The sequence below is a fragment of the Gobius niger genome (genome assembly GCF_951799975.1).
Source record: "Gobius niger genome assembly, chromosome: 17".
Classification (NCBI taxonomy): Eukaryota; Metazoa; Chordata; class Actinopteri; order Gobiiformes; family Gobiidae; genus Gobius; species Gobius niger.
This window is the reverse complement of record NC_136868.1, coordinates 9,229,561-9,252,221: the sequence shown is the minus strand read 5'-3', so window position 1 is coordinate 9,252,221 and position 22,661 is coordinate 9,229,561. Positions and strand designations below refer to the sequence as shown.

The window sequence follows — 22,661 nt, the reverse complement described above, 5'->3', positions numbered from 1 at the left end:
AAATAAATATAGTAAAAAGCTCAAAATCCACTGTTCCAAATTATTATGCAACTCATCGTTTCAATACATTTTAAAGCTTGTAATTAACTGAAAATGATCATTTGTTGTATTTGTAGCATTAGGAGGTCATATTTACTGAAATCAGAAGCTATTTCAATCAAAAAAATATTAACAGGTCAAGTTATATTTTACCAAAGGAGCCCTTCTGTGATAGCAGCTTCAAAATTCTTAAATCCATTAAAATTGTGAGTTTTTGGACAGTTTCTGCTTGGATTTCTTTGCAGGATGTTAGAATAGCCTCCCAGAGCTGCTGTTTGGATGAAAACTGCCTCCCACCCTCATGGAAGTGTTTTTTGCGGAGGCTCCAAGGTTCTCAATAGGGTTGAAGTCAGGGGAGGTGGGGGTCCACATCATGAGTTTCTCTCCTTTTATGCCCATAGCAGCCAGTGATGCAGAGGTATTCTTTGCAGTATGACATGGTACGCTGTTGTGTATGAAGCGGATTTTGTTTAGGGAAAGCACGGCTCTTCTTTTTGTAGCATAGAAGACAGTGGTCAGTCAGAAACTCCACCAGTCACCTTCAGGGAGCCTAAAAGGGCCTAATGGGGCCGACCAGCTCTCTCCCCATGACTCTGGCCCAAAACATGACTCTGCCACCTCCTTACTGACGTCACAGCCTTGTTGGGACATTATGGCCATTCACCAGCTATCCACTACTCCATCCATCTGACCATCCAGGGCTACACGGCCTCATCAGTGAACAAGACTGTTTGAAAATGAGTCCTCATGTATTTCTGAGCCACTGCAGCCGTTTCTGTTCATCAGCTTCAATTAACAGTTTAGGGGAGGCCCGGATAGAAGGTTTATGCACAACTGCAGCCTCTGGAGGGTCCTACACCTTGATGTTCGGGAGACTCCAGAGGCACCAGCAGCTTCAAATACCTGTATGCTGCTTTGTGGCATCTGTTCTAATAATCTGATGTGTTTGTCTGGCAGAAACCGTCCATATTGTGCCATTATCTGCACAAAACGGAGTGTGCTCTGAATCATCCACAAATCTCTTCATCAGTATGATGATTACACTTAATCTTTCATGAAATATCGAAGGTTTTCATACCTAGACCAAGGCATTCAACTATTTCACACTTTTCATCGGCAGAAAGTCCCTTTTTCTTTCCCATATTGCTTGAAAATGATGATCTGCATAATAAAGTGGAACATCCTTTTCAGCAGTTTTTTCCTTAACTGGGCTTGACCTGAAAACTAATCATCCCAGGTCTCTGAGATTAATGTCAGTGATTCATAGAGCCCCGAGACACGATACCATCCATGAGTTTCATTATTATTGGTTTTTTTTTTTACCTTTTTGACACAAAAATACAATTTGCATAATAATTTGGAACACAGTGTATATTGTCTCCTTCAGAAGTGGGAAACATGCAAAAGTTTGGAGTAGCTTCTCTCTCCCATAAATTAGGTGTTTTTGTGAATGTGATCTTGTGAATTGTGGCGTTTTCCTGGATCTTAATGCTTTTGTTGTATCTTTCTGGACTGCAGAGAATCTACACAAGCGCTCGTCTCCACTTGCAGAGACATCGTACGCTCTTGTGATATTAAGCTGGACTACGCTCATCTGTGGACCCTTGTTGCTTAACAATGATCTGGACAATGCCTGTTGAACCATCCCTGCCTTTTCAGGGAGAAGATAGTGGAGTCTTGATCCGTGCCATGTCCAACTGGCTGAAGCACATCTTAATCCACCAGACTGTCAGAAAGCTGAAAACTTCCCCCTCTCTACCTCCTCCTTTTGTGCACATACAGTATACAGTGTTAACTGTATACAGAGCAGTATAATGTCATTATACGAGGATGTCATTTTGATTATCTTTGTGTGCTTCACATGGGGTCAAATTGACAATAAAAGTAACTGAAACTAACAATATTAAATGCTATAAATTTTGGGTTCTCACCTGATCCACTTGCACTGGACTCTTTGGTTCAGGCAGGTCTCCCATGAACCTCAGAATGATCCACCACACAGTTAAAGCTGCCTAAAACACACAAGGCCACAACGTCAGACATCTTCCTTTGTTTATTTTTCTTATATTTCGAGGTGCGCTTACCATCATATCCCTCTCGTCCTCGTGGTACAGCAGCGGTTGCTGAAGCCTCTGCCGAATGTACGTATGGTTGGCTGCTCCCTGGAAATACATGGAGGCAAATTTGGAGAAGGGATACTCGTCCAGGTCGTCATAGTCCTCCTCAGGGATGTCATCCTCCATCGGCATGTCGTCTATGTCGATCTCCTCTGACATCATCCTCCCACCAAAGTTCTGCACAAATAATGGATACGAATCAATCAATCAATCAACCAATCAATCAATCAATCAATCAATCAACCAATCAACCAATCAACCAATCAATCAATCAATCAATCAATCAATCAATCAATCAACCAATCAACCAATCAATCAATCAATCTTTATTTATAGAGCGCATTTCATACACAGGTGCATCGCAAAGTGCTTGACATTTAAAAAGACATTAAAAACATAATCGCCCGTCAAACCCTCCCAATATATAAAGTTATCACAACACACATACACACACCTACACCCCTGCCCTTTACTCTACACTCACACACAGAATCAAAATCAAGAACATGAGGCTGGGTACAGATGACCAAGGCGGGGGCCAGGTATCAGATTGGCCACTTTAGGGGCCACTCCCACCTAGAAGAGACAGCTCAACATCTCAACGTAGTATACAGTACATGTGTAACTACAACCCCTTACCCAGTGAAAACATACAGTGTCCTACAACCACAAGTCAAGGTGGGAATTGTCTATTCCATAAACATATTATACAAGAGATCAATGATTATCCATTTAGCTCCTTTCATGGTAAAGAGCCCTTTTGGGCTTCAAGTTTTCTTTTTCAGATGTACAAACACCAACGTGTTTAAAAGTATGATACCCAGAACAGCGTTGTCACATAGGGCAAAGCTATTTTCAGAAAAAAATTAACTCTTTGGAGCCCTGGGAGGTGGATGATTTCAAGATTGAATAGAATGGGAAATGTCACTGTTTCTAAAGTAGTAAAACAGTGTAAAGTAGAATAAGAGGCAATATCTTTCTAGAGTGCAGGTTCTCGATGATGCATGGGAACCCCTGGTAAGGGGTTAGGTCATAGCACAAATGGTGCACTGTCTTTCATGAAAATGATTCCCGACTTCCCAAAATGTCCAACATCTTTACACCATTACTAAATGTTATGCTTAATACTACAGTATATCTATATATATACAGTATACAGATTCTAGATCATAAACGACAATAACCAAACAGGAGAGTTACACAAAGACCAAAGGGGAAGAGAGAAGAGTTTTTTTCCCCCAAACCTCAAATCCAGCTGGAGCCTGTCCCTCCTGCCCCCCGATGACTCCAGGGAGGAAGCCAAAGATCTTGTCGAGCATCTCCAGCTCTGTGACGGAGTCGGTCTGCGCCAGCTTCTCCTGCTCTCGCTTCTGCCTCAGCACCTCCTCCAGGTGCCTCTGCTTCTGGAGGATCAAGCGCTGCTCTGCCTCTCTCTCTTTAGCCGACACCTAAAATGGCATTAATTTAGTCAATACAATGTTCCTTTAGAATTATAAGGTTCAAAGCTTTGTAGACGTAGGTGCATATTTGAGGTTTTATGGGCAAAAACATAAGACCTATTTCCATTTTGTTCCATGAGTGGTCAAAACTTTAAACCTAAATATACCAGAACCACTTAGAATGCAGACAGAACATTATGACTCAATGAGGGAACTATCCAAATGCTTCTTTAATAATTAATTATTTATACTCTTGAATCTCCATCTGTGTATTATTAAGAAATGTGCCAGGAATGACAGTAATCTTAGCAGTTTTGAAGACACACTCTCAATAAACAAGCTCAATAGGGCACTGAGTTGTCACAAACATTAAGTTATTTGTCATCATCTTCTAATTACCGTCCTGTAGATCAAAAATAGCTTGTTTGCATCTGACAGAGCGGAATGGCTGGGTGTAGTCATGTTCAAAGTGCAAGGTTTATTGTTCCCGCTAAAATGAAACCAGGACGACACACCGATCACACACCTCGCTTATCTTTCAGATCATATAGAGGTTACTTGGACTTGCCTTTTGCCTCTTCTTTCTCAGGGCCTTCCTGGCCAGTGCGCCCCGGGTGTGCGCCTGGAGCAATATGACAGCGTTCCTCTTTCGTTTCCATTCCTTTCGGGCCAAATATCCCCTGATCTGAGTCTGTAGTAAGATGGCCGCCTCGCGCTTCTTCTTGTAGTGAAACTGCAGCTGACGTGAGCGAACCTTTGCCTGGAGTCTCGCGAAGCCCAGTTTGACCTACGATAACAACAGATGGATAAAACAGCCTGGTATTTTTAAACTTTGAGAAGCAGATTTCATATGTTGTTAAAAATAGCTTCTTCCAGCTCAAACAGATAGCCAAACTAAATCAAATCCTAACACAAAAGAACCTCGAAACATTAACACATGCATTTATCACTAATACACTGGACAACCTTCACTTTTAAATCACTTCACGCACTTGCATAGGAATACATCACTGATCTCTGAAAAACCCACTCAGATCAAACTCTCTCCACTTACTGTCCGTCCCCACAACCCAACTTAAAACCAGGGGCGATCGAGCCTTTTCTGTGGTGGCCCCAAGCCCTGGAATGACCTACTTCAATTAAGATCGTGCTCCTTATTAACGCTGAAAATGTTCCTATTATGAATATGTTTGTTTGTTTTTTCTTGTGTTTAACCTTTTTCTTGAGATTTGTAACAGTGTTTTGGAAATCTTGTTGTGCTGTGTGATTTTTTTTTAACTGTTTGGTGCAAAAAAAGTGCTCTTACCAGCCGTCTAGTCAACGCAATTTACCGTCTGTTTAAACTATTTATTTCCGAGCCGATTTTCTCCAGTTCGGCTTTACCCAAATCTTAAAGCTTCTTGACAGGAGCTTAAACCCTATAGGCCTCATTTGAAAGCTTCATTTTTTTGTCACGTTTTTGTTGCGCTTTGGTCACATTTTTGTGGCTTCACTTAGGTTACATTAAAGGGACCATACGGAGTTTAAAAATGTTAAAACTAAATATTTTCATCCCCCTACATGTTCCAGCCATGTCCTAATGTGTAGAATGAGCTCAGACCTATAAACCACAACTGCCTTTAAAATCCTGCACTGTCACTCAAAACTTTGTTATTTCGGGTCCGAAGTGCCGCCATGCACGAGCTTAATATAGGGACTGCAGTTACGCATAAGACCTGAGGTGGCAGGAGTGAGCATAAAATTACCAACTTGCATCTAGTGTCTTTAAAGGCACACTGCGTAACATTTTGGATATACTGTTGCCATCAGTACAAAACATGCTCCTAATGACCAGCTTGACACATAATATGCTATTTCTGCAGTGGGTAATCAAAGAAAGGATTTGGATGAGAACCTAACCAATTTAAATCTCAAATTCTGCTGACTTTAGTCAACATCTCCGTGGAAACGAGCTGGAGACGTACCCACAATCATGTGTTAGGAGAGCTGAACCTCTCACAGCAAAGGCTCATGTTTGTTTGTACATTTATGAGGTATTTTTCATTGCTGAAAATGTCTCATAAACGAAATGCTTGTATTTCAATTTTATTTATTGGGTACAATTCTACGCGGTGTGGTTTTAAAGTAAACGAAACGCTACAAAAAGCGACAAAAACACGACAAAACAAATGCTATAAAAATGATTCGATGAGTTTTGTAGACCTTAGCTTTTAAAATGAGGCGTTACTCTGGCCTATAGGCTTTAAGCTCCAGTCGAGAAGCTTTTAGATTTGACTAAAGCTGAACTGGAGAAAACGTGCTTGGTTGTGGTGGGGTTAATGCACTTTCCACTTAGGAACTATGATCAAATAATACATAAATTCCAATGCCTTTCAGTGCAAAGTTAATCAAAGTTGCTGTTCATAATGTTTCGGCTCTATGTGATTCATTACCGTTCTATACAACTTCCTCCCCTTGTGTCCTCTCCAGTATTTCTGTATAACCAGAGCAGCGGCCCTTTTCCTTAAGAAGGCTTTCCTGAAAATGACACAAAACCAGAATTGAAACAAGGTTGTATTTGAAAGTGTAGTCAAATACAAAGACATATACTATATACAGCTCCATGCCTGTATTTGTAGCCTCTTAAAACCTTCTGAATCAAGAGTGCTTTGGTGTGTAGAGATTCCATGCGCTCCAGCTCAAGCATAGTGTCGTGGAAATCCTATGAACAGCATAAGATATAGTAGTAAACAGACTGCTTTAACACAGATTTTCAATGTTGTGCAACGCGTTACTTTGATGAAAATCTTGGTCTTGCCGGTTTTCCAGTCGCCGTCTCCTTTCAGCACGGTCTGGCAGATGCTTTCACAACATTTCTGCTTGCTCTCCTATATCAAAAGAAATGTGTGACACACGTGAGGTTGGGTTTTGGGACCTAAATATCTCAATGCAGGGGTTTATGGAGAGACCTTTTTGGGATCGCAGAGGGAGGAGTTGAGCAGCACCCTGTAACGTTGCAGGAACTCGCTGAAAGTGTAGCGCACGGGATATCCAGCCTTACGGATCCGAATGGTCTCCATCATCCCGGAGTACCGCAGCTGACGCATGCACAGGTCTCTGTCGAACAACTGGAATCAAATACACAGTTATACTTCTACGTTTTTGCAGATAAAGTTGAATAAATGCACACAATTGCCATTCTTAAAGGAATAGGCCACCGTTTTTACATACTGAGATATGTTCTTACCTAACCTTAGTCGAGTTAATATATACCCGTCTGGTCTTTGTCCGTGCGCTCTGTCACGTAAACGGAGCACATACGCAGCCTCTCCCACATGTCATATAGCTCCAAAAAAGCTCACGATAGAAGCTACCAAGCTCTTCCATGTGTTCCCCATTTAAATAAAGTTATGTGAAGTGTTTTCAAGCGAAGTATATTCCCCCCGCTCACTTCCGTCAATAACCTTTAGGAGCTACTGCGCAGGCGTTATGCTTCCTCGTATAATTACGCCCCACAATATAGTACCCCTTTTAATTTGCTTATAAAATCGACATGCTACATTTCTCACTTTTTAGGTTCGTTTTGTCAGACACTAAGGTTAGAGATGTTAAAGATCTTTTCATCAGGAGTGAGTGCACTTCTGATGACGGCCTGCAGATGGCGGCTGAATCATGTAAAGGTAAAAAGATCTTTAACATCTCTAACCTTAGTGTCTGACAAAACAAACCTAAAAAGTGATACTAGAACACAAGTAGACACAATGAACGTTACGAAGTTTATGTTACATTTCTGTGTAAAGATACTTCGCTTGAAAACACTTCACGTAACTTTATTTAAATAGGGAACACGTGGAAGAGCTTGGTAGCTTCTATCGTGAGCTTTTTTGGAGCTATGTGACATGTGGGAGAGGTTGCGTATGTGCTCCATTTGCGTGACAGAGCGCACGGACAAAGACCAGACGGGGATATATTAACTCGTCTAAGGTTAGGTAAGAACATATCTCTGTATGTAAAAACGGTGGCCCATTCCTTTAATATGACAGATTTCAAGGTATGTGTTTAGGGCGTGGCCAGGTAAAGATTAGTCTGGTCACGCAGTAAAGTGAAGATTACTGCGCAGTAAAGTGAAGATTACTGCGCAGTAAAGTGAAGATTACTGCGCGGATTTCTCCTGGTATTATTACGCCTTACATTATAGTTCCCCCTTTTATCCGCTTAGAAAATCCACATTGTTTAATTTTGCGTAATTATACTTTGTAGTGTAACACTTCACATAACCATATTTAAATAGGGAAAACGTGGAAGAGCTTGGTAGCTTCTATCTTGACCTATTTTGGAGCTATAGTGGAGAGCAGGAGAGGCTAAATGCTAACGCCGTCTGCGCTGTGTTTACGTGATTGAAGGCACGGGTGAAGACCAGACAGGTCCTAAAGAACTCGTCAAAGCTAAGGTAAGAACATATCTCAGTATGTAAAAACAGTGGCCTATTCCTTTAAGTTGAAAAACAGAAATGAATGCACTTTTTAACAACATTAAAATTTTCCAAGTTTCACCTGTATCTGTAATAAGGATTCTTCCAGAGGGGATTTTGGATATCTTTTTTTTTGGAGCCTGTAGGAGCTACTAAAGTGGAGATGTTTCTGTATTTAAGCACATTTATTTATCCTGTCTTTAGTAGCGGGTGTCCCCCATAAAGGGAATGACCATATTTGGATTATAGCGTCATCTCAGTCACCCTTTATGGACATAAAAAAATATGTCAATATTTGTGATTGAATATGCGTGGAGTGACTTCTGGGATATCTCCAGCTCCCTCATAGTGGAATACATGGTAAGTCTTTTTTATACTCTTATATACTTCTCTTGTACCATAGGCTTCTTGAAGTCGTTGGGTTTGATGCAGCGGATGAAGTACGGCTGACACACGGTGAGCGTCTTCATCAGAGCTTCTAGCGACTGGCGGAACTGGTAGGTCAGAGTCGGCACGCGCTTCTTCCCATCAGTCATTTGCTGTGGAAAAACAAGACCATTTGTGTTTGAAAAATGTAAATGTGCCCAAAAACAACAACAATGCAACTCTCTTTCATCCGCTCTGTCATGGATCACACTGACCCTGAGGCTGCTCTTGCTGGAGTTGATCATCATCTTGGGGTTGGAGCCGGGTTTGGAGTTGGTTGTGGAAATCTCATTGTGAAAAGCCTGTTTGAGGAGTTTGTTGGTCGAGGTTTCCACCACCTGGATCAGATCTGAGCTGAGGGCGTCACGGTTCTTCTCGAGGAAGCCTGGTGGACGAAAACATCAGGACAGAGCAGTATATTTCAGGTTGAGTCTTGGTGAATTATGATAAGATATGAATTAGGAGAAAATAGTTTTTGCCTTCAGAGTAATACCTTTCGAGTCATAGTAGACCTCTCCGGCAAAATGTCTCACACCAAACTGCGTCTCGTAGTCGTTTTTCGGAGGAATATAAACCCCCCCTTTCCCATGGACTTGATTAATTTTTTGCAGCATGGTTGTATCTGAGCCCTGAAGAAACAGCAAACATTCATCTCTATATTAAAAAACAAAAAAATCAACTCCATCTTTCTACGTTTTCTTGAGAGACTCGCCTTGGGGAAGCTGCTCTCCTCGTCGATCAGAGACAGCATGTTCATGGGTTTACTGGCCAGGACGTCTAGAGTTTGTTGGTTGTCTTTGTAGTCGATCCGTTCCCAGACAATGTTTTCTCGTGCGTATTCTTCTTGTTCCAGTTTGAAAACATGGCGCACGAAGAACTGCTGCAGCTGCTCATTAGCGTAGTTGATGCAGAGCTGCTCAAAACTGAAATAAACAGTTTCATATGAGGACAAAACGGCCACAATGATAAGTGCCAATAGGAACGAATATGGACCTGTTGGTTGTAAAGTTTTCGAATCCAAAAATGTCCAGCAGGCCGATGGAGTGCGGAGCCTTATCCGAATCTTCCGTCAGAGGTTTGTAAATGACTTGATTGATTTTGTCCACAATCCAAATGAACAGTCTCCCGTAGATGGCCTAGAAACAACAATAATGATCATCACAACCTACACGGACTTATGCATTTAATAAAATCTCTACATCTTTAACCCCCGCCTTAATTGAGGACATTTTCTACAGTCCAGCTTTACCCAAATCTAAAAGCTTCTCAACGGGAGCTTACAGGCCTCATTTGAAAGATAAGACCTACAAAACTAAACTAAGATTTTTACTCACTTGTGGCTTTTTTGTAACTGTTTTGTTGCTTTTGTTTTCATTCTCATCTTGTTTTTGACGCCATTCTGACGCTTTTTTCAAGAAGCTTTTAGATTTGGGTAAAGTCAAACTGGAGAATACATGCTCAGTTAAAGGGACGCTGCGTAACATTTTGGACTATAGCGTTGCCATCAGTGCAAAACACACTCAGCTCAAAAAATGCTATTACTGCAGGGAATGATCAGAGAATGTTTTTTGATGAGAACCGAACCTATTTTAATCTCAAATTCTGCTGACTTTCGTCACACCTCCATGGAGACGAGCTGGAGACGTACCCACTCCTGGTAAAGTTACAGTCATGTCTTAGGAGAGCTGAGCCGCTCACAGCAAAAGCACATGTTTGTTTGTACATTTATGAGGTATTTTTCCAATGATGAAATGATCTATCATAAAATAAATGCTAGCATTTCAATTTTATTTGTAAGTGAAAATCCTACGCGGTGTGGCTTTAAGGCAGGGGTGCGCAATATTTTATCTTTATTTTATTTATTGGTTTATTTGGTCGGGACAGTGCATGTTAATGAACATACGTGGGTCTCATGCATGTAAACACGTCACACCGGATTGTAGCCATGGACTAATTTCCATCAATTGTCCCACATGTGCACTCTCGTTCATCCTGGCCTATACGAGCGATCGCTGTTATTGTTGCAATTTTCGCCGGATGTTTTGGTGAATGGTCGGCAACAGCTGATGCATCCAGGCCTCTAACTCGGTTTTATAAAATAATAGATCTGTTACAGCGCGAGAGAAGCAATGCCCTGTTTATGGACATTGTTTTTGCCGATCATAGGATTTTAATACAATTTTTATCAAATATGAAAACGTAAAATGCCTATCACGGCCAACGGATGTGACGACATCGTGATCGCTCGTATTGTACATGTTTTAAGTGGTAGGGGAAATTGGAGTGCCCCGGGGAAACCTACGCAGACACGGGGACATTAACACTCCACACAGAAAGGCCCCGTCCAGGTGGGAATCGAACCCGGGACCCCTGTGAAGCACGAGCGCTAACCACTGCACCACCACGCCACCCGCTATACTCTCCGATCAAATACAAAAGTGGATAGTATTCTTAGTAGTGTTGTAAAAATGTTACTTTGACAAAGGCGTCCCGTCCGTCCACAGCCTGAGCAGACGTCAGAGACCTGGTCACAATTTCTCTGTTCGTCATAAATGAGCGCTGGGTCAAGCCTTTCTCCAGAGACCCGGGATCCACCTGAGGCAACAACAGGGGTTAAACATAAATGTCATAGATGTCTTTGCACGTTTGGTAATGAAGACTCCCTTCGCCTTTAAATACCTCTAAGAGTTTGCTGGCCACGTTAAAATGAGAGGACTTCCGGATGTCGCAGGCCTCCAGGTTGTTCACAATAGTGCCTGTGGGAATAAAGTAAATCAGTCAATTTGTTTTTGTAAAGCTTGATTTGATTACACAGACATCAAACAGTGAGAAAGAGAAGTAAAGTTATATGAAAGACACATCACGACTTAACAGGGCACTCTGAAGCATAAAAATGTCAAACCAGTCTGAGTCAACGTGCATGTTTTGTAATTTACCACAGAATATGAAGCAACAAGATACTGGTTATAGCTTTAACCTCTCAACACCCGCCTGAACCGAGCACATTTTCTCCAGTTTGGCTTTACTAAAATGTTAAAGCTTCTTGAACAAAGCATCAAAACAGGGACGAAAACGAGGATGAAAATACAACATAAAAGTGATAAGAAAAACAAAAACACAATTAAAAAGTGATTATAAAGCAAAATAAGTAGAATCACATCGTAGGAGAAATCCACTCCCATGAACCGACGGGATATTCCTCCTACTTTGAATTTACACGATAATAATTCCACTCCGATATACGTCCGTACCCTCAAAGCGGACGTTGCCGAGGTGGAGGATCGCAGCCAGTAACTTCGAGATTTCCCACGAGTCGTTTTCTGTGAACATGAGGATCTTCAGAGCGGAGCGGAAATGAGCGTACTCCTTGATATCGTCCCGGCCCTCGCAGCTGGTGCACTTTCCCTAATGATGAAAACACATTAAACCCATTATCCGTCACACATATACTGATAATTCAATACTTTATGACACGCACCATTGTGAGATAGTCGTACTCCGCGGCGCTCCCCAGTGACAGGGTCTTCTTCTGTTCGGCTGACATCCCCATCAGCATGCAGTAGAAGATGTGGTAGTTCCTTTCGTCTGGGGCCTGTTCATACAAAAGCATTCATATGAAACGGCTTTTGGTCGCTCTCTTTGTTTCAGATGCCCTTCCAGCAAGACCCAAGTGTCTTTATGTGAGCGCCAGACCCTTTGAAATAGTATCTGGTCTGCCTGTAATTTTCTTTTGGCATAGCAGTGTTTTTAATGACAAGAATAATTTTAGTGCCATATAACGGCTCATTTTATTTTTGTCCTTTTTCATCACATTTTTGTCAATTTTTTATCACTTTTTGCCATTTTTTCAACCAAATTTTTGTCACTTTTTTGTCAAATTTTCGTCACTTTTTAAATACATTTTTGTCACATTTTTATCACTTTTTTGCAATTTTTTTTTTTTTACCAAATCTTTGTCACATTTTAAGTCACATTTTTTAAATCAATTTTTTATCCTTTTTGGTCACATTTTTGTCACTTTTTAAAATCTAATTTTTGTCACTTTTTTGTGAAATTTTCGTCACTTTTTAATTACATTTTTGTCACATTTTTATCACTTTTTTGTCTTTTTTTTGCCAAATCTTTGTCACTTTTTTGTTACATTTTTGTCACTTTTATAATCAAATTTGTGTCACTTTCTTGTCACATTTTTATCACTTTTTTGTCACATTTTTATCATTTTTGGTCACATTTTTGTCACTTTTTTAAATCAAATTTTTGTCACTTTTTTGTCACATTTTTGTCACTTTTATAATCAAATTTGTGTCACTTTCTTGTCACATTTTTATCACTTTTTTGTCACATTTTTATCATTTTTGGTCACATTTTTGTCACTTTTTTAAATCAAATTTTTGTCACTTTTTTGTCACATTTTTGTCAAATTATTTAACTTTTTTGTCAAATTTTAATAACTTTTTTGTCAATTTTCTTTTCACTTTTTCATCAAATTGTTGTCACTTTTTTTTAAAATCAAATTTGTGTCACTTTTTTGTCACATTTTTAATACAATTTTTGTCACTTTTTCATCACATTTTCATAGCTTTTTTGCCACTTTGTTGTTACTCTTTAGTTGCTTTTTCGTTTGGGCACTTTTTTGTTGCGTTTTCATCACCTTTTAGATTTAGGTAAAGCCAAACTGGAGAAAATGTGCTCGGGTCAAGTGTTTTTTTTTTAGAATAAAGATGGTTGGCACCTATAACAAGGTAAACCCCTCCCTCTCGATATTTGACCGTTATTTAACCAGGAAAGTCCCACTGAGATTAACATTATCTTTTTACGGGGACTCCTGGCCCAAGAGGGGATCCTACAAAAGAAAAGAGAACAGCACATTGACATCTACAAGGGCAGTGCATTTACCTGGTGACAGACTCTGGACTTCTCGAGGAGGTACTGCTCGATGCGGGCGCCTTCGATGGCTCCTCCCTTAGTGAAGTTGATGTCGATGTACTTCCCAAAACGACTGGAGTTGTCATTTCTGACCGTTTTGGCATTTCCAAAAGCTGAAAGGAGCGTTTACATCAACAATCATTTGGCGATCTGTTGTGCAGCCCTGTCCGGTATAGCTTTAATTCTCACCCTCGAGTATGGGATTTGCCTCCAGAATCTGCTGCTCGATCCAGGAGTGTTGACCGCTCACAGCCGCCAAGAACTGCAGCATGAGTTTAGTGCTCTCTGTTTTCCCGGCTCCGGATTCACCGCTGAAGAAAGGGCATGATAGACAGATGACCATTATTTATTTATTTGTATTGCACGAGGCCTGGTGATGCAGTCCTCAAATTCACAGTGAAATCATGCTCATTAAAATTGGTCGTGCTTCTTTACAGATACGATAGGACAATGTTGCAAAAGCTTCTTGAAAAAAAAGGTCAGAATAGCAACAAAACACGGGACGAAAACAAGGATGAAAATTCAACCCAAAAAAAGCAATCAGAAAAACGTAACAAAAGCGTGATGAGAGAGAAACAAAAACACAAAAGAAGCAACAAACGTGACAAAAAAGCGACAAAAACGTGACATGAAAGTGAGAAAAATGTAAAAAAAAAAAAAAAAAGCAACAAAGCAAAAAAAAAAAGACAAACGTGAAGAAAAAAACCCTACATAATACGTCCAAAAAGTGACAACGCAGCAACAATGGGAGGAAAATCTTTGATCAGTTTTGTAGGTCTTAGCTTTCAATAAGGCTTCGCTCTGGATAGAAAATGTGCTTGGTTATGGTGGGGGTTAAGCGGTGAAGAAGATTTGTGGAGGTAAATAAAGAAAGATGACTATTATGTGGATAGATAGATAGATAGATAGATAGATAGATAGATAGATAGATAGATAGATAGATAGATAGATAGATAGATAGATAGATAGATAGATAGATAGATAGTCCCGACCCCCGTCTGACCTGATGACGCAGCACTGGCTCTTCTTGTTACGGCGCATGTTGAAGAAGCAGCTGTCTGCGATGGCGAACACGTGCGGGGGCAGCTCTCCGAGGCGCCGGTCCGTGTACGTGTGGACGTGGTCTGTGGTGTAGATGGGCAGGAGCTGGTACGGGTTCACCGCCACCAGGATGGAGCCCGTGTAGGTCTGGAAGATGCACAACATTAACATGAGGCTATTTAGTTGCACCTATAGGGAAATGTATCACTGAAACACAGGGAGATAGTGCAAAGTCCTCACAAAAAGGAAAGATATTCTGGTGTTTCCATTTCATAATTATATCATATAATATTTGAGGTTGTTTTTTTTTCACATCCTCTATTTTGCATTTGTGTGGCTTCCACCCACTTTCACAACATGAGCACCCAAAGATTGTTGTTGTTAGTGTTTGAGATTTATAAAAAATAGTTCATAATGTAATTTAGACCACATGTGCCTGTCTATTTTGTTTGTTTGACTGCTCTGACAATATACTCTAAAGAGAAAAGTATAGAAAAAGATATAGAAAAGATATGGGGCCTTTATTTAGTAAATAAACATGGATAAGTTGGACATTCTTCCAGCTACGTACGTCAAACCAATTCTGAATCATCAAAACATTATTAGCAGTTTTAAGTAACTCATGCCCCTAGAGGCCATAAGCGAGACTGCAGGTGTCATAGTATGCCGCGTTTTTTTTACTCATTAATTGTCAATGAGAGTAAATACTACGCTGACAGAAAAGACAAAGGGAGAGAGGGATATTGTACATCCAATTACACACAATGGAGATCATCTTTTTCACTCGAACTTGGCTGTAAATGCTGTTTTACCGCTAGCCCGCAGTTGCCTGTTAGCCTGTTAGCAACTTCTTTGTGATTCCATTAGTGTGTATTGCGCCTCCGACTCGTAGGCAGCAAAGTTGCAATTGTGGTTTTCTGGTCAGAGACACCAGGGGGAATCATCCCTTTAACACTTGTATTACCAGAGGGACTATGAAAAGGATTTATTAAGGTAAACAAGTTACTTAGTACTGCTTTAAGTAAACAAATGGTCTGATATTTGTTCATTCTATACTGGTTTAGAGTAATAGTTAGTGTTTTCGTCTCTTTTTATGTCACTTTTTTTGTGTGTTTTCGTCGTTGTTTTCGTCATTGTTCCGTGGCTTTGTTCTGTTTCTATATTGTCGGGTTTTGTCACGTTTTCGTCGCGTTTTTCTCACTTTTCTCACTCTTTTCTTGCTTTTTTGACCCCCTTTTTGAAAGGCTTTGTGCAAGGCCAAACTGGAGAAAGTGTGCTCGTTTCAGGTGGGGGGTTACGAGGTTCATGGCTTAGATTAAGGGTTTGAACTTGAAACTCGTATAGTTTGAATCCTGAAAGACACCAGAGTAATAAATATTAAAATGAAGCCCTTGAAAATTAGGCCACCAATCATTTAGCCTTTTCACTTCTACGCCCTGTTACAAAATTGGGAATCTTGACATACAAAGAGATGTCTGTCCCAGAAAATGTAGCTCCGAGCATCGCTATTTTTCCACCACAAAAAGCAGCACGGTTCATAATCAGCCGAGGCACTGGAGAGATTTAAGAGTGACATAAAAACCCGTCTTTAAACAGAGCCACATTTATCGCTATTGAGACAAACCGCACAGTAATAAACCAGGGTCCAGAGTCCACTGCACACGGGGCTTTGGTGCAGCTGAGGAGTGCGCTCATGTGTGCGTTGCCATAGCTTTACAACAGACCTCATAAAACAAGGTGTCTCAGAGCGGACACCGTATGACATAGCTCGTTTCTAGATTAGACTTCTGACTTGGTGACTGTAAAGTGACACACATGGTTCAGACTTGGTTTAAATCTCTTGTGTTTCATGTGCTCGGTGGTACGTACGTAGATGATGCCCTCTTTGTGGCGCACCAGCAGGTTTCGGAGCAGCCCGGCCTCGTTCAGGTCGCCCAGTCGGATCATGTCGTCCACGCCTTTGACGGAGGTGGGGTGCATGGGCCGGATCGATCCCTCCTTTTTCTTTTTGACTTTATGCTCCTATAAACACAACAGCACAAAGTTCCCTTAAGTTTTCATTCTTTTCACATAAGACCCCTTTATATTTACCTTTTTCTTCTTTGATTGCACATTTCCTAACCATTTGCACCCTGTGTTCTTGAGAGCTTGCATTGTTAGATCAGTAAAGTATTATCTTAACAATTTCTTTCAATATTTATCTACTGGAAAAGTATAAACACACACCTGAATCTGTTAAAATTTCAGGCTTATTTGACTCTTACTTAGTCAACAATAACTTGGGGGAAAGTTCAATTTGGCTGTTGTTTTGGTCACGGTTTGTTGTCCTTGGGTGATGATGTGTCCCGACCATAGACTATAGCAGTGGTTCCCAACCTTTTTAACTTGAAGCCCCCCCTGTGAATGTTGTGCCAAAACATAAAAACAAATGCCAATAAGCATTCATTTCAAGCATACAGGTGCTCGTCATATCATTAGAATATCATGAAAAAGTGCATTTACTTCTGTTGTTCAACTTTAAGGGACTATACAGAGTTTAAAAATGTTAAAATTATGCATTTTCCTCCCCCTACATGTTCCAGCAATGTCCTAATAATATATAGACTGCAGTTACACCTAAGACCTGAGGTGGCAGTGAGTATAAAAATGACCAACTTGCATCTAGTCCCTTTAAAATGTGAAACTAATATATGATATAGGCTCATTATATACAACATGATTAAGGCTTACAGTTCATTTTTAAAATATTCAAATTTTCTGAGATTTTTAATTTGGGTTTTTTACAAGCTGAGCCATAATAATCAAAATGATTACAAATGAAGGCAAACATATCTCACTTTGCATGTAATGAGTCTATCATATATTAGTTTCACAGTTTAAGCTGAATAACAGAAGTAAATGCACTTTTACATGATATTTTATTTATATGACGAGCACCTGTATAATGTATTTTCCAGCCTATAAGTCGCACTTTTTGTCATAGTTTGGCTAGGGGTGCGACTTATACTCAGGTGTGACTTATATATCAAAACATTGACAGCCGCTAGAGGGCGCTCTATGCTTGTGTACCAGTATCTGCTAAGACTGAACACAAATGCCCGAAAAGAGGTTACTCTTACTGCAATGATGAAAACCAAAAAAGCTAATCGCGAGCTAAAAGCTAGACGGCCACAGCAAGAGGAACGAGTTCGCAAATGGGTGCTTGAACAACGTGCTGCCGGGAGAGGCTTGTCAACAGTGCACCAGGATGGCTGGTGGAAACAATGTTGCACGTGTTAACACAAATGCTTGGAGGTAGGAATGACAAGCTTGTGTTCAACAATGACTTAAAGAGGCAAAAAATGAATAAATTGAACTCTTATAAAAAACAATATTGGGCATAAATAAGATAATGCAATTAGGTCATTGTTCATTAAAGATATTTTCATACCTTTCCCTCATCGTCGATCAGCTGAAGTTGTCCAGCGTCGGTGACTTTGACTTCTGCTCCGATGGGAACCCCACTTCCTGTGTCCACCCACACAAAATCGCCCTGATAATGATGAATATAAGTTTACATAAGAAATGAGTGAACCGGTCCTGTTGGAATATGCTGTAGCACACTTACCTTCCCCAGCATAATGGACTTCTGCAATAAAAAAAAAAGTTATGTTGGTACAGGGTTATAAAGAGCTGGTATTGTGAGTCAGACTATGAAAAGGGACACAAAAATAACAGGCATACAAAGCATTGCCCACAACACTTATTTACTGCAGTTTTTTAAACGGTGAACAACTACTGCTGTCAATAAAATCAATTGTTTTAAACTTTTTGAAGTAGTTTGTACAGCTGTGGCCGGAGTAACTTACACTTGGAGTAGTTTTATCACACAGTACTTCTTACTTCTACATAATGCAATGTTGTCTTTACCACTAAATGTAAGTGGCAAAAGCTTAATGTTAAGCGCCACTAAAGCCACACTGCATAACATTTGACCTTGTAGATAAAGTAAGATACAAGCATTTATTTAATTAGAAATTACTGAAAAATACCTTAAATAAACAAACATTTGTGTTTGTTCTGAGGGGTTCACCTCTCTTAAGACCTGACTGTAACTTTGCAGGGAGCGGGACGTCTAGCTCGTCTCCATGGAGATGTCGACTAAAGGCCAAATATAAGATTTAAATGGATTAAGTACTCCACTTAAAGCTGGGATACCTAACGTTTTGTTCACTTAAGAGTATGTTGTAAACACAGCATAAAACAGATGTTGTTTATTGAGCGATGGAAGAATCTAGATTAGTACAATTTATTGGGTGGTCCCCCTGCTTCACGTTGCCACCTCTCCAGGCTGAACACGGGCGTGAAGTGTGCATATACAGTTCGAATGTGCAGGAGGGGTTGTGAGAGCTAGAAATGAGTTAGGGCCAACACTAAAAATGTCACAGTTTGAACAGGAAATATCAAAGTAACTCAGCTTTAAGAATCAATTCTTTGATAGTAGCATTTTCTGTGTCTGTGTTGCTTATTAGGAGCCTGTATATTTTGTATATATATATATATATTGCTGGCAACAGTAAAAGCCAAAAATGTTATGCAGTGTGCCTTTAAAGCTTTCTCTTCTTTAAGCCATAAATGCCATAAATTACGCTCAGCTACTCATTACTCACGGTACTCCTGAAGCATTTTCAGCAAGTACTTTTTTACTTTCATTTAAGTATTTGGTTCATTACTATTTATTTCTACTTGAATACAATTATTTTGAAGCCATGTTACTTTTACTTGAGTAAATATTTTGTCAATACTCTACCCACCTCTGGCTATTTTCTATAACATCATTGTGCTTTACTTTCTCCACGACAAAGATGTTTTCTGAATTGTTCTACTATTTCACATCACAAAACCAAAATCTGTTTAAACATTTGAGCTTAGTATTAAGAGTTGATTTGAACATTTTAGAAACAAAACAATATCACACACTAACTTTCTCTTAATGTTTTACACACAAAACATGAAATAATACAACAATTACTTACCTAAAAGTGCAGGTTTTGTGGTGTTTGTTAGTCCGTGCTGTTGAGGTGAGCCCTCTTTGAATGAGGACTGAAGCAGGAAGTGGGAAGCCCTGCCACCTCCACTTTATGGCACTTTGACTTTGATCCCGCAAAACTGAAGCCACCCAAAGTCGCTTAACACTAGATTTAGACCAGCCTTTTCCTGATAATATTCAAAACACACTCATAACCGTAGCTGTTTACAGATTATGTTAGCATAGCGACCACTGTTACTGGACAAACATGAGCAAAGAAAAGTTAGAAATGCATGGAAAAATTTGCAAATATTTTTTATAAATTGGTAAATCCTAGTCTATATATCAACAGTCAAGATTTAAACCTGTTTTCTTGTCTATTATACTGTTATTGATTGGTTTCCCATTGAATAACATTTAAAGCTCTTGATCCCGGGTTTACTTTACTTTACTTTACGTATCCCATAAAGTAAACGTATAACAGGAACCATCTCGATAATATGGTTACTACTTCCTTGATCAATACAACGGGTGAGGTCGTCACAAGAGGTCATGGACTGCCAAACCCTAGGCAGTTATGTTGTAAAAGTGGACAGTAAAAAGAAAGGAAACTTTGATTCTCTGTTTTCTCAGTCATAGCACAACTTTGGAGAGTTTTATAAGAGAGAGTGCGTTCTTGACCTTGACCTTCACGACACGCTCCATCCAGCAAAACGTTATCGCCATGGTTTCCGTTTGTGAATGGGCGACGCGTTGGGTTCGATTCCTTTTCTGTGTGGGGTTTGCATGTTCTCCATGTGTCTGCGTAGGTTTCCTCTGGGCACTAGGTTTTCCTACCACAAAAACATGTACAATAGGTTAATCCTCCAGTCAGGTGATTCTGACCATTAGCCTGGCTTCACATCAGGAGTTAGATCCCCGGGGCGCCGGCCTACTGTGCGGCCGCCTACTGCTCCTACAGGTCGCCCCAGTGGCATTGGATGGGTAAAAATGCAGAGAACCTTAACCTTATGTGTAATGTATTGAGATTAAAGGGATATTTAAGGATTTTTGTCATAGGGCCTCATTTCCTAGTTATCCAGAGTGTTGTTGATTCCTGGAGAGATATATTTTTGAATCCACGCAGTCCTTAGAAGAGTTTAGTGGTGCTAGGCTAGTGCTAGGCTAGCGCATGTCTATGGTAACTAGTAGCCTGCATTAAAAACCTCTTCAGAATCATGGGGTCGTCCTCCAAACGTTGCCATGTCTGGTTTGTAGAAAGCTCCTTTGTGAATTCCACATGTAGTAATGCCGGCCGCAGGTAAATAAACTACTGTAGATCCGGTAACCAAGCAGATCACTCCGCCGCTGCGTAGCTACAACCAGGAATATGACTTCTTTTGAATGCAAAATGATTATATTATTAAAACAATATTCAGTCAACACAGACATATATATGGATAGTGTTTTAAGTGATTTGACTCAGGTGCACTGTGCTTGGGTAACTAGTTACCATAGACATGCACTAGCACCATTAGCCTAGCACCACTAAACTCTTCAAATATAAGGACTGCATGAATTCAAAATATATCTCCAGAAATCAACAACACTCTGGATAACTAGGAAATGAGGCCCCATGTCAAAAATCCTGAAATATCCTTTTTAATGTTTTGTCCGCAGAGGCATGTACTTACTGGTTTTCAATAAGCTTTACAATCTGTTCCCTCAATAAAATGCTTGGAGAATGAGATCAGTTGACTACTTCAACATCCTGATCAGATTATTCCATAATTTCTTCTTCTGGGGATATTCCAAGATGACAATGCCAGGATTCATCGGGCTCACATTGTGAATGAGTGGTTCCGGGAGCAGGAGACATCATTTTCACACACGGATTGGCCCCCAGAGTCCAGATCTGAACTCCATTAAGAGTCTTTGGGATGTGCTGGAAAAGGCTTTGTGCAGTGGTCACACTCTCCCATCATCAGTACAAGAATTTTGGGGGAAGGTAATGCAACATTGGATCTTTTGACATTGCAGAAGCTTATTGAAACAGACACAATTAATGCGTGCTGTAATCAAAGCTAAAGGCGGTCCAAACAACTAAATGCATGTGACCTTTTTGTTTTGGTCAGGCCGTGCATAATCACAGTATGAAAGTCAGAGATCAGGGCATTGTTGAAGTATCTTTACTATAATTACACAGACAAAAGAACACATACAATAGCTGGATGTCTCTCGGGGGCACTTCATTTCAGTAAATTTCATTAGACTCTGCAAAATGAAGCAGCGCCTTTGACACAGATGTTTAGAGTACAAAACTTGAAAAGAAACGGATGAAAAAAAAACATGTACATTGATTTACAATTATTCAATAGACCATTTTATTAGCGCTGGGACACTCGCTCTCACAAACATACTCAAAATTAACATCACATTCCTTTTCCGTATTGTTGGACAGTGTCTGGTAAAATCCTCCGTTGAAATAACCCTCTGATAATACTGGTGTTGTGTATACTAATGTTTCTATGCGCACCTCCCCCCTCCTTAAACTCTCTCGGACATTGCTGTAGTGGTATAAAAAGAATGGGAAGCTTTCAAATTGTATTTTCTTCATGAGATTTATATTTACATCAACAAAATGAAGGCACAGATCTATGAGAAGAGCACTGAAGACACACAGTTTTATAATTGGCTAACCGAAATCGTTATGTCCCTTTTTTTTTTTTATCTTTATGTCTAACTAAAAGATCTTTGACAGGACAATATTACTTACTGCCAGAAATTCTCAAGACAAAGACACAACAACAAATCTAGCCTATTGTGGAAAGTTATTGAGGTATTCAGTTCAATGTGAAATGAGCATTAATATCCATTTCAATTCTGCGTAAAGTTTTTTTTCCACGTGATTCATTCGGGATGGGTAAAAGCGCAGCATAAAATAGGGCTGCACGATATATCGCCAAATTATTTATTTTTATCACGTTTGAAAAAACAAATTGCTTACGCACACTTTACTGTATTGAAAGCGTTTGTCGCAATATTTATGACAGTTTTCAGATATTGCACATCTTTCGTATTGTGCAGCTATTTTTGTACCTAATGGAACCTTACAGAGACTGGATACACTACAATCCAATTAGAAACTGGCTATACATGCCTTTCAGTCATGTGACTTTTGTTGTTATGGCGGCGATTTTGAAGACCGAAGTACAATTATGCAGTACTACAACATG

At 40.0% G+C, this 22,661-nt stretch overlaps 1 protein-coding gene across 1 annotated transcript in view; it reads right to left on the bottom strand.

Annotated features, from left to right (window-relative positions):
• Positions 1-16,433, bottom strand: part of myo7ba (myosin VIIBa) — a gene marked incomplete at its 3' end in the record, with an annotated part of 30,822 nt that extends 14,389 nt beyond the window's left edge. The window contains 22 exon segments of the mRNA XM_079574845.1: positions 1,971-2,051; positions 2,124-2,333; positions 3,401-3,604; positions 4,154-4,168; positions 4,170-4,382; positions 6,028-6,112; positions 6,202-6,296; positions 6,370-6,462; positions 6,544-6,702; positions 8,444-8,584; positions 8,687-8,856; positions 8,965-9,100; positions 9,184-9,394; positions 9,465-9,607; positions 10,947-11,066; positions 11,151-11,227; positions 11,723-11,876; positions 11,950-12,063; positions 13,368-13,510; positions 13,587-13,708; positions 14,401-14,585; positions 16,308-16,433. Coding sequence (XP_079430971.1) covers positions 1,971-2,051; positions 2,124-2,333; positions 3,401-3,604; positions 4,154-4,168; positions 4,170-4,382; positions 6,028-6,112; positions 6,202-6,296; positions 6,370-6,462; positions 6,544-6,702; positions 8,444-8,584; positions 8,687-8,856; positions 8,965-9,100; positions 9,184-9,394; positions 9,465-9,607; positions 10,947-11,066; positions 11,151-11,227; positions 11,723-11,876; positions 11,950-12,063; positions 13,368-13,510; positions 13,587-13,708; positions 14,401-14,585; positions 16,308-16,418 — 2,982 coding nt within the window. The 5' untranslated portion in view covers positions 16,419-16,433.
• Positions 16,434-22,661: the final 6,228 nt, after the last annotated feature.